This window comes from Ovis aries, chromosome 1, assembly GCF_016772045.2.
Source record: "Ovis aries strain OAR_USU_Benz2616 breed Rambouillet chromosome 1, ARS-UI_Ramb_v3.0, whole genome shotgun sequence".
NCBI classification, from domain to species: Eukaryota; Metazoa; Chordata; class Mammalia; order Artiodactyla; family Bovidae; genus Ovis; species Ovis aries.
The window spans coordinates 84467006-84479730 of NC_056054.1; the positions used below are offsets into that span (position 1 = coordinate 84467006).

Here is a 12725-nt window from a genome sequence, read left to right on the forward strand (position 1 = left end):
CGTATCTTTTTGGACCAGATACATTGCAAAAAGCTTCAATACTTTGGCTACCTGAGGTGAAGAGCCAACTCATTGGAAAAGACCCTGATGGTGGGAAAGATTGAGGGCAGAAGGAGAAGGGCCAACAGAGAATGAGACGGTTGGTTGGCATCACCAATTCAGTGGACATGAGTTTGAGCAAACTCTGGGAGACAGTGAAGGACGTGGAAGCCTGGTGTGCTGCAGTCCATGGGGTTACAAAGAGTTGGACATGACTGAATGACTGAACAATGAAAAACATTGCAATTATGCTACCACTACCAGTTTGTCATGTTGATGCTGCAAGCATTTAAACAACCCTGTTAAATCTCTAAAAAGAAGGTTTTAAAGCAGGTTTTAATAACCTAGAAAAATGAACAATAGAGACCTAACAGAATTACAATTAGATGAAAATCTAAGTTGAAGAAGAATGCATGGAAGGAATGCATGGAAACCAGCCAGAGATCTGAAGTCAGAGAACTGAAAGATCAAATAATTTTCCTCTAAAGGGAGAGGAAGAAAAGTAAAGTTGAAAGTTTAAGTAAAAAAAAAAAAAAATCATTCTTTCAAAGAAAGTTAAATACATATATATTTAATGTATATAAACATATATATGTATATATATGCATCCATAAACACAAGTGGAAGAAGCAAAGGATGCTGGAGAAAAGATGCCAAGAAAATAGCTAGGTAAATTTCTGATTGCTCTTTATTTATGTAAATAAATATGCAAAGATATGTTCAAAAAAGCTGGTTTAAAATGTAAATTCACAGTATCTCATTTTAAGAAGGTATTTCAAATCCACCCAAAACTTTTTTTTTTTTTTGGAGAAAATGTCCTTCCCCCCAATCCCCAATAGAGGAGGGATCACGATCTGGAGGAGAAAGGGTTTTAATACTGAAAAGTGTCCTTGGGGATTCAAATTTCCTGCTCAGAGTTTATTTGATTTGTTTAGTTGGTGACTTACTGAATCTGAGACGATCAGAGCAGATGTTTGAGAGATAAATTCACCTCTGGAAGACTATTACTCTTGGAGTGGGAGAAGCTACTTGGGGTCCCCGTTCACATATTGGACTTATTTGGGACTGATGTTTTCCGCCAAGTCAAAGAGACCCTGGAGATGTGGGAAGGCATAGTACAGGAAGAGGGGGAAGGAGGTTAGTTCTGAGTCTCTGACAGCTGAAAAGGGAACTTTCTCCAGGTTGGGAGCCAATATCACAAAGATCTTGGTATATCCTAGAAGAGAATCTCCTAATCTCTGGACAGATTTCTTTTCTTTATTTTTACTGGAGAAAAACCTAAAATGATCAAACAAAACTGAGAATGGAAACTCAGAAGGAGTTTTTTTGGCTTGAGAGAAAAGGGCAAGAGGGAAATGTAAGGATGAGAGCTGTGTGGATCTCAGTGCTCAGGCCAGAAGGCCACTGAGACTTGAGAGAGCTCCTGTGGGTGTTGTTTCTCGCGCTGTACTGGCTTCTCAGAAGGGTCGAGGCTCTGGTAGACCAAGAGGGAGGGTTAGGTGGTGAGTGGCATCTCCCAGAATCAGTATATTTAGACTCTGGAGAAGCTTGGGTAGAGAGTTGGCAAAGGGTCACTGTCTAAGAATGCCTTTGCGGAGTTTACTCCTCCAGATAACTCCTTTCCTCACCGTCAGTGCTTGAATGTGGAAGTGGGAAGGAAGTCACAGATTTCTGAACTGGAGGGAGTCAACTGGGAGAGGATTCACCTCTCAGGACGGCCTCTCAGGTGTTAGAGGGTTTAGGGTAAGAGTGCTTGGAATTCCTGCCTCCTTTCTGGCTGCTCAGGGCCAAGAAGGATCCGTTACAGACTCAGTTCAACAAGCTTCTCCCCTGTGCACCCTTCTGCCACACCACCGCTAGTCACCACTCTCTGCCCTGAGCTCTGTGCCTCCATTGTGAGGCATGAAGTGAGCGACCAAGTGTTCACAACTGCCATTTCTTATCCTCTGCTTTGTCTTTAACAAACTTGAGTTTGACTTCTCTCCAGCCCACTGCACTCTGAACTTGGCCCCAAACTGAAGCAAACACTAAAATGCAGAACATGCTTTTTTGTCAGTTTATCCCCCAAATCGGTGTACCACAAAGGCACATTTCTTATCAAACCAGCTGGTTTCACCATGGGTTTACCCCCTCTCATCTGACCAGCTTTCCCTACTGCTTATTCCCTTTACCACACAGAAGCCTGTTTCTGTTTGATATTGAGATGCTTACAGATTTGTGAGATGAGAGCTTTCCCCCGCCCTGTTGCAGTAGTCTTTTTAATTAAAGTCTCTCCCTATGTAAGCAAGTGGATCCCCACCCTCCCCCTTGACGTTAGTGTGTAGCTATGAATGAGATCCCGGGTAAGTCTGAGCCCCCACTGCCGAGGGAAAGAAGGTTTGGGGCGGGGGCGTTTGTCTTTCTCTTCAGGGTGTTGATGAGGCCAGCAAAGCACAGCTCTCTCTTCAACTTTCCGAAGAAGAATGAATTTCTAAATAAGGAAGTTCGAGGCTTGCGCTGCAGGGGCCGCTGGCTGGGCAAGGGAATAGTTGGTTGAAAAACACCACTGAGATCACAGCTAGGAGTGAGGGGTGTGCTTAGGGAAGGTTTTCTAGAGAAGAGCCAGGAGTGAGGGATGGGACGGGCGCCTGCATGAGTGGAAGGTACGTGAAGAGATACTGAAAACCGCGCTCGGGTGGGCGAGCTAAGGGTCGGGGAGGTGAAGCGTGGTCGCTGACACTCAGTACTCCGAGGTCCTGGAGCGGCGGCAGCGGCTGTTAGAGTGAGCGGGACGGAGTTAGGACCGCTCGGAGCGCCCAGGTCTCGAGGTAGTATAAGGTTTGCAATCCTTCCACTTGCTGGCAGTTGCAGAAGATCTGCTTTTAAGTGAAACGTACATGCCACCCCTCCAAGGGCTGCAGTTTCCCCCGGCTTGCTTCTTTCTTTCTCTTCTCCGGCCCTTGCGCTCACTCTTTAATTTGTACGCGCCCCTAAGTTTGCAGAGAGCTCGCAGCCGGCTCGGAGCAGGGTCCGGCGAGGCGCCGCGGGCGGGGGCGGGGAGCCCGGGAACCGCAATCCAGAAGCATCGCGGGCCATGTATATTTCATCAAATGGACTTTGGGTGCGTCGCGTCTCGCAGCCATCAACGCTATGTGCAGTGACATTTCTGACTTGAGTGGAGGAATGCGCGAAGGAAGCCCGGACGAAATTGGTACTAGAGGATCTTCTTGGCGCCAATGCTAATTGTCCTGATTTATGTCCCTTCTGAGTAAGCTCAACGTTTTCGTCTGAAATAAAATGAAAGCTGTGCCAAGCGGGGTAGAACCACCGGACCGCTGGTTCTGATCCCCGGGAAATCAGGAAGTCGTCCTACAGCTTAAAAAAAAAAAAATAGGGAAAAAAGAAAGAAAGAAAAAAAAAAACCAAAAAACAAAACCAACCCTCAGTAAAGTTTAAGGCGAGAAGTGGCAGAGGCACTGGCGCGAGGAGGCGCGGAGGAGACCCGGCAAGCAGAGGACTGGGCTGGCAAGACCTCCCGAAGGCTGCGATTTCATTATTAATATCACTATATTTTTGGAGGGAGAGGCACCTTTCTCATCTTCCCTTCCTCTCCGCCCACCCCTATTCCCTCCCCCTCATCTACCTGTCAAAGTCACTGATCTTTTGCATTTCGGAAGAGGACGTCAACGGGAAGGAATTCCCCCTCTCGGCTAGGGCTCCGAGAGGGGGCGACGTGCAGGAGGCTGCCCGCCCCCTCCTCCGGGGCCAGAGGCGAAGGTAATTAAGCGGTGGGACTGGCGGGCGGGCGCGGGGTTCTGCGTCCGTGGGGTCCTCTCGTGCCACGAGCCCGGCGCAACCGGGACCTCGGGGTACGGCAGCCGGGCCGCGGCGCTCGGGTCCACACCCCTAGCTCTCCCGCTTCGCCCGCGCCTCGGAGATGGCTCGGCGGTGAGAGCCGCCGCCCGCCCAGCGCCGCCCGGGGTTCCGCTGCTGCGGCCGCCGCCCGAGGCGCACCAGGCTGGGCTCGGCCGCCGCCCCGCGCCGTCGGCTGGGCTCCAGCCCGGCGCCTAGCGAACGGGCCCCACGGTGAGTGCGGCTGGCTTCCCGCTCCTGCAGCGACCCGCGCGTCTTCCCTTTGCCCCTCTCCCCCTGCTTTCCTCCTTCCCTCCCCCCGACTCCCCCTCCCCGCCACCCCCACCCCACACAGCGCAGTCCAACGGCGGGAGGGAAGGCTCCGGGTGGGCGAGGAACTTTGTGAAGCGCCTTGAGGAGGCAGCGCGCAGAACCTCCGAGCGCACACAGCCCGCACACTCTCACACCCACACACGTCTTCCTGGTGTGCGCCCCGGGCAGGTTACGAGTCTGTGCTGTACTCAGCGCCTGGGCGCGGGGTCCGTGCTTCCATCGACGGACTCAGACACACAGCTCGCTCCCCACTGTCTGTCTGTCGCTCTGTCTCTCTCTCACGCACACACACACACACACACACACAGAGACACACACCTGACCACACGTAAAACATTGGAGGGTTCTTTTCTCTTCATTTTCTTTATTTTGCCAGTTGTCCTTGCTTGGGGAAAAAACTTGCCCTCTTGACGGCCCTGTGGAGCTGGTGGCCACACTGAGCTTTTGAAGTTCCTGTCTTTTAATCTCCTTTATTGGTGCGAGATTAAAGCATTACTATCCCGTGTTGTGCAGCTGGGGAGAAGGGAAAATTGACAGAGGGAAAGACTTGGTATAGGAATGTTGTTTGGAATATTTTCTCAGATTCTTGACTGGCATTGCATTAATCAGTTGATGGATTCGGCTAGGGACATTGAATTGCTCTCCTGTATGGATCTGTGGATGTCTATATATAATACAAATAATACTGAGTATTATTGGGCCCAAAATAACCAATTAAGTGATTCATACACAGGAAAACTTAGATAAAAAAAGAAACTGCGCCCTCTGCTGTTTGTTTTAGTAACATCACTTTAGAGACTCCTCCCCCCGCCCCCCCTTCCCCTTTTTTTCTTTTCTTTTTTCTTTTCCAGAAATCCACTTAGGAGGCTGTCATTTTACAGGGGAGGGGAGGAAAATTCCTAGTGGAGATTTTAAGCAACTTTGTTTCGAAAAGTTGGAGATTGCGTTTCCATCCTCACATCAGGTACAGATTTCCAGAGTGTAGAGGCTTTTGTTTTCCACCGCCTCCCCCATTCTTCCCAGGGAATGGTAATGGAACCACTCTTAGCATAACAGTTTGTCAATCTTTGGAATGGAAAATTCTGAGTAAGATTCAGAATTCCACTAAACATATGGTGTATCTGGCAGTAGATATGCTCTAGAAATAAGGCCCTATTTTATGACTGAAAATACTAAAAGTTTTATTTTACAGAATTGGGGGGAAAATAGAAAAATCTTGTAACAAAATCATTTATTCAGATATACTTAATGGTTCAGCTTGTTAGAAAAAAGTTTTCCAGGAATTCTCTTTTTCACAGTAGGGGCAACATTTTTCTGATATGTCTAGTCCTTGAGGTCATCTCTAACCTTTGGGGAATTAACAATCGCAGGTTTCATATAATAAGTATTTTGAACTGCCACTTTGAATGCCTTAAACTCCCCTCACCCCTTTTCTCTTTGGCAAAGGAAAATCAGCTCAATAACTGTTCAAGAATCTTTTGAAAGATAAGTAACTTTCAGTTTTTCTTTAAGACGAAATTTGGTTCTTTGCATGTGGATTAGCATGCAAAGAAAAAAAAATGCAAGTGTTTCATACAGAAGGTTGTTCTAGCTTACATACATAAGGGATATATTTCCTATTTTTTTCCGGGTGCCATGAAATAAGATCTGTTTCACCACTGAAGACCAACATAAGGGAATTCAAAATCCCATATAGTTGGCTATTAATTTGGCAATACTTCCTATTGTGAAAATTTAAAAAGGTGATCCTAACATTTTGTAAGAAAACAGTTGATATTGATTTTATATGCACATAAAGCTGTTTTTCCTACTGATATTTTTGTTTTGTCAGCTTTCACTGGATGTATGTGTTTCAGGTTAGCTTTTTAGAAGGAGGCTAATATATTTTTCTGTTTCCTTTTGTATGTTTGTAAGTGGTACATTTACCTCTCTTTGCCTCTGTTATTATTCTGAAAAAAAAAAAAGAAAAAACAGATCAAATACTAATTTGAAAATATTAAACCATTACACACTTGGTTGATAAATTTTCTAACTATTGTAAAGATTTGGAGAGTTTTAAAGTTACAAAAACACCAAGTCAATTGGAAAGAAAATTGTGTACAACTCAGAAAATTAATTATATGTTAACAGAAAAATGTGTGTATATGAATTATATTATAGATCAGTAAGAGATTTAGTGTACTTTTAAAAACAATTTTATCTCCAGAGTTTTGTTTCAAAACTTTAGGTGGGTGTAGATTTTCTCAAATGTGTACTTGAAACCTTGGATTTCTGAACTTCCCTATAAGACAATGAAAGATTTGTTGTTCTACATTAATAAAACAGCATGTTTATTCTAGACTTAACTGATTATGAAAAAATTTTATGTATTATTCCATCCCTAAACATCCTGCAAAATGTATGCTTTCTAATTTCCTTAATCATTCTCTTGGTGAAAGCAGAGATCTTTCAAATACTAAGGTGTGCTGTTTGGTTTTATTAAGAATCTCTTGATAGGCAGTTGCTCATAATACCCAATCAAGTATGAGTAAAATATGCCAGTGGTGTTGCAGTACATGTAAAATTTCTTTATCTTGAAAGACAGTTAACAAAAGGATAGAAGCAAATGTCTCCCATTAAGGTGACTAGAATATGCTTTCTTCACAACACATAAATAAATGCAGAGAGCGTGTAATATATGTTAAATATCCCATTTAGTCAGTCTCATGACAGTGTTGGAAGCTGCTAATTTTGCTATGTTATGGAATTTGGGTATGTCTTTATCTCCTTGTATTTTTCACTCAATGGAATATGATTCTAGTCAATGTTCTTTTTGTTCCTTCCCATTCAGAAACATGCATATTTATAAAATTCTTAATGTCTATGAGGAATGAGTCAATAGCTGTCTATTTCAGGTGCCCCTGAGAGCTGAGTATTTATGGAATAAATAGCCTACTATCACCACCCCCTCCTGCTCGTGAGATTATATAATAGAATGGATACTGAGAGCCAGCTAGAGTTAGTGGATTTACTGTCAATGTTTTCCTCTTTGTTGATGAAATTGGCAGTTGTTTTTAGAGTATAATTGTCTATAGTTTTGATCATTATTACTTCCATGTAATATTTAGGAGGCTGCTTTTCTAATGAAAGAAAAGACCTGTGAAATGACTTCTGCAAAGTTAACACAAGGTGGAAGGGAATTAGCTACAGAATCCTGAGAAAAGATATGTTCCTTGTATGCAAAGCCATTTTATAGCTCATTTTAGTCCAGATCAGTAACATCTATCAACTTGAGGGCATGACATAACTTTATATTTTCATATTGGCTTTGCAAATTTATACACCAGTCAGAGGTCTGTGGAGTACTCATGGCATATTAATGGGTATTTCTATCAAAGAGGACTTCCTAATACTTTAGTGTACAGGTAGAGATGATGGCACTATTCGATTACAGTGAGTTCCCAGGGTTCACAAAGTTACGAACTAGAAATGGGACTGTGCAGAGCTCTTCTGAAGCTGCTCACATTTAGGTGAGCACTTGAGACAAATTCAAAGTCCACGTTACTTGGCAATTAGTTCAGTTATGGGCAAGAAGGAATTGGTTTGGTATATTAAACCCCCAGATATGTCATTGACTGTCCTCATAATCTGTTTGCCTGGCTATTTGCTGTAATGACCTAGCTTTGAAGATGCTATTGGTGATTTTAACCTGGTTGAAAGCACATCCAGATGGGAACTGGTGCCATTAGGTAATAGAGGTTAAGGGGTAAATCATGTTCTATTTTAAAATCATTTTATTTTCTTTGAAAACTCCTTAATTATACTTTAATAGAAAATTCCTGATTTTGGCAGGGGCCTCTTTTCCATTGTGTGGCATGGAAGTTCATAGATTTATTAGTTTCTTACTGATTTTAAAGTAAGAGGATTTTCTTTGAAGTGTATGGCAATGAAAAGTAGATCCTAACATGACAGATACATACTAAGTGACGCTACAAACATAAAAGTTAGAATGAAATCAAATAATTATGTTAAAGAACAGCTTAGTGACCCTCTGCTCCTCATCCGTAATATGCTGTGGTCAATATCTTTTCCTGTGTCAATGGGAGCTCATTAAGTGTAAATTCTGCAGACTAACTGAGCCATGCCATATTAGTACTTGCCAAAGTTTGACATTTTTAATACATTAATAATATGTCTGTAATGTAATGGAAAACTATTAATCACAACTGGTTATGTGCCAGAAATTTAAGCTATAATTGGCTGCTTCTTGTCAAGAATGTCTGTTGCACGGTCCTGCAGCTGCCTAATATTCAAATGTCTTGCACTCCTCTGCATTTTTCTTTGTCAGTTTTCTAAATTCGATCAATGGTGTAGTCCATAATTCCGTGTAATGACCATCATTATAATTCTGGTGTACTTTAATGAGAATTCGTTGCACTGGGATTGCTCTTGTGTCAGGAAATAGTACCAGGTTCCCATACGTTTCCTTAGTGACCAAATTTTTAACATAAATTTATATGGTCATCCTTCATTTTGTGATTCAACTGAGGCAAAAAAGTGGATGAAGACAGTAGTGAAGAATAAGCAGATTAGGAGGAATATTTACTGATTAAAATGTTATTAATCTCAGAATTCAAATATATACTTAAGGTATATTTTAAAAATAATATTAAAAATTAGCTTGTTGTGCTCACTCATTTTAAACTCAAAGCAGTTCATCTCAGGTCTTCAAGAGTATATGGTGCTGATTAACATGTTATGTATTTGAAACTAAGAATTTAAGTTAATAATTTCTGGTGTAGTAGATTTTACACTGCTTCAGTTATAATGCCTACTTTTCCCTCCCTTCCATTTCCCCCTCCATGAAAGTGTTTGTTCTTATTATAATAAAGTAGTAAACGCAGTTGAAAACGCAAATTTGTATTATTTTAATACCTTTTCAGATTATTAATTGTCAAAATGTCAGCTGCTTCTGAAAGTATCAACTTAAAATTACTAATGAAATTAGTAATTTTTTTTTTTCAGAAAAAGCAGAAGGCTACAGTAGCCACAACATTTACTTCTCTGTGATTTTTTTTTTTCTTTTTGGTTTAAGATTTCACTGAGCACAATATAGTCTTTACATTACAAGAAAGAGGCAGATTCAAATCTGTAGTTTATACATGTTTAGACAAACTGCTAATTATCGCTTCATAGGAACTCAAATATTCAACATTTTTCCTAATAGAAAATATCACAAATTGCAGCAGTATGATAACATTTTATGAATTGAATATAATGAAAATTGCGCTTGCATCCATAAAGCAATTATTATAAATTACTTTGCTATGGAAACACAATTCAACCATCTGTTGGCATTTCATAGTCTCTGTGGCTTAGTTCATTTTAAGATGGTATATTATTTAAATATAGTAGATTCCTTCTATTAGATTGTGTGAGGACAGTGAACTTCCATATTTAAACTGCTTAGAAGGCAATGGCAACCCACTCCAGTGTTCTTGCCTGGAGAAACCCAGGGACGGGGGAGCCTGGTCGGGTGCTGTCTATGGGGTCGCACAGAGTCAGACATGACTGAAGCGATTTAGCAGCAGCAGCAGCAGCAGCAGCAGTGTGAATTGAAGGGTCTATATGGTATTTCCTAAAATTGTAGGCTTTTTTGTCCTTTTACATTAAAAAAATACTTAATTATTGGGACTGTGATGATATAAATCAGCTAATTAAGCAAATGCACTCTTCTTACACCTGGATTCCAAATATTATTGTTTGTTTAGATTTAGACAGTGATCTCTAAAGAGAAAAGTTGCCCGTTAAACTCACCAATGATTTGTATTCAGTATGTAGGCTGTATTATCAGTTAGCCCAAAGTACTTTTAAACAGTAATTTTTATTTTCTCTTAGAATTAGTGCCATATTATTCTGCTTCATGGCCTGTTAACTCACCCTCAGCTATTTTTATATGTGCATTTTAAATTGTGCATTTTACTACAGAGCTTTTAGTTTTAAAGCAGCGTATTATATTTGCCTTTGGGACAAATTCCCTTCTTCTGTTACAGAGAGTAACTGCAAATGCAGATGTAATGGCTATAAAAAGATGTAAGAAAATAGAAAATTCTTATGAAAGGAAAATTTGCTGCTTTGGTTTTATTTTTGAATATTTTTTTCAGAGAGCCAAGTTATCTTTATCACTAAATGCAACTAAACAAAAGATGCTAAATTCTTCTAATATAATGAGCAAATCCAAAGGGACAGGCTTGTGCCAACAATGCTGGTTTTTCACTCCAGTTAACAAAAGCTAAGAAATGTACAAGGAATTTGATTTTTAGGGTCTCTTTGCCAAGAGACAAAAGGCATAGAAGTAGTTGTCACTTCTTTGCCATTGTTATAAAAGCACTCATTTCCCCCATTTTTCCCCTGGAAGATTTTCCAGCACTGCAATATATGAAGAAATGTTTAAATCTAGCTGCTTGCTTTCAGTTTTGTCAAGATGGGAATATAATTTTTGAAGTGAAAACCTGTAAGTCACCTGGAACACAAACATCTGTGTTTGTTATGGAAGAGTTAAATCCTTCATATCAAAATTCTTCCTAATGTGAATGATTTCTGTGGTTTGCTCATTCTAGCAAAGCAGCTGAGTAAAGGTTATCCATATTACACCAATTTGCTTCATATTGCATCTAACCTCCCAAATGTCAACATATCATATATTTTGTAATGCAATGATTGTGGGACAATAACTCTTATTCTTATTGTTTCTAAAAGGGTGTTGGTGCCAGAAGAAAAGAATGATTGATGGGAAGCAGACGCCGAGCGATAGACACTCGTCCTTTTGCTTTAGCTACTGATACCTCAGTGCGCCTGAGCATCCCTTGTGAACTGTGAGCATCAAGCACCCAGGGTTATTGGATGTACAATAGGAGAGCCATCATTTTGATAAATCCTTATCTGCTACTGGACATCGTTTAAAAAAAAATACCAAACTAGACCCAAGGCTAGCAGATACGTACTAGGACAATGAAAAAGCTGCAAGTTGTTGCTAATGCCTAGTGCACAAGTATGCTAGGCTTCCACCAAAGTCCTCAATATACCTGAACATGTGCAATATATGAACCCTTCACTTTTAATTTTGGAATCTACATTGAAGTCTCATCTTCTTTTTCTTTTTTCTTTTTTAATATACAAACCTACCTACGTATAGACATAGATAAGCTGCTTTAGTTACCACGAAGATTGCCAAGAATTTAGAGATGTATTTGTCAAGATTCCTGTCAATTCATGCCCTTTGGGTTACAGTGTCTTCAGTGATGCAGCCCTACCCTTTAGTGTGGGGACATTATGATGTGTGTAAGACTCAGATTTATACAGAAGAAGGGAAAGTTTGGGATTACATGGCCTGTCAGCCGGAATCCACAGACATGACAAAATATCTGAAAGTGAAACTGGATCCTCCAGACATTACCTGTGGAGACCCTCCTGAGACATTCTGTGCAATGGTGAGACACCCTTTTTGAATTGCATATTTCATGTTAAGTGCGGGCATGTTGTATGTGCATACAAATGTGATGAGTGATAAGACTCAACTCAGGCAATGAGCTGAATCTGCAGGTGGCAGATTTGTGCTAACAGGCTAGTTGCATTCTCAGTGGAGGCCTGCACCACCTGGAATTACAGTTTGCACAGTGTGATTGACACACTTCCTGTGAACCAAAGGTTTCACTGAGACAAATGCACTGAATATAAATTGTAAAGCAAAAAGTCCAATTGAAGTTTAAATTTCAGATTGGAGATTGGGAATATGATTAGACCACATGTGATAGGTGAAGGATAAAATCCATTGGTAAGCCAGCTTTAAAAACATAAAGGTTTCTTCACATGCATCTTTAAATGAAGGCTAATCCTGTGTTCTACAGCTCAAGGCTTGAGTAGATGTCACGGTTTTCCTCATCGGGTAACTGCTGTGGTTTGGAAATTCTTGGTTAGGAGACAGGAGCCAAAGCCTCATGAGAAGCTTTTCTGGAAGAGTCTTGTCAACTTATTCAGCCTCTTGTTTGTAAGGGTTTTCCAGAGAAAAGGCTGGAATATTGAAAATGTTTCCTAAAAAGGTAATGACATGGAGCATGCAGATTCAAATACTCGCCTTTTGATAAGCAAAGCTAGATAATTCATTGTTTTCATAGTTTAGAAAAGGCTTTTTCTGGGTGGTAACATAAATGCTATGTGACATGTTGAATTTTTTACTAGAGACATTGCTGAAAATATGCCCATAAGGTGTAAGTAAAGACTTTGATGATTAAAATGATGTAAATCAGTGTGCTAAAGAATTCAAACAGTGTGTTCATTTGGTGTATGTTGCTTTATTATTATTATACATAGGGTTTATTTGATACATGAACTGGGATCTCATTTTTCTCTAAATAACAGATGTAATGGTATGGCAGATTTTAATAGTATCCATACCTGACTTTATTATCTTGAACCTGGCCTGGCATTTTCAGGATAGTGAAACTATTAATCAAAGTAGCATCTGTTCACAGTCCCTAGTGAGT

The 12725-nt window shown here is 40.8% G+C and overlaps 1 protein-coding gene across 6 annotated transcripts in view; it reads left to right on the forward strand.

The window, feature by feature from the left end:
* Nucleotides 1-2631: 2631 nt before the first annotated feature.
* NTNG1 (netrin G1) overlaps nucleotides 2632-12725 on the forward strand; it is a 377746-nt gene continuing 367652 nt past the window's right edge. For 4 of the 6 annotated variants that reach the window (XM_042251650.2, XM_004002252.6, XM_012177447.5 and 1 more), the window contains exons 1-2: nucleotides 2632-3795; nucleotides 10942-11672. In XM_042251650.2, the coding sequence (XP_042107584.1) occupies nucleotides 11427-11672 (246 nt within the window). In that variant the 5' untranslated portion in view covers nucleotides 2632-3795; nucleotides 10942-11426. Of the gene's footprint in view, nucleotides 3796-5060; nucleotides 5168-10941; nucleotides 11673-12725 lie in introns of those variants that run through there. The other 2 variants (XM_042251638.2, XM_042251642.2) reach the window with 2 other exon arrangements.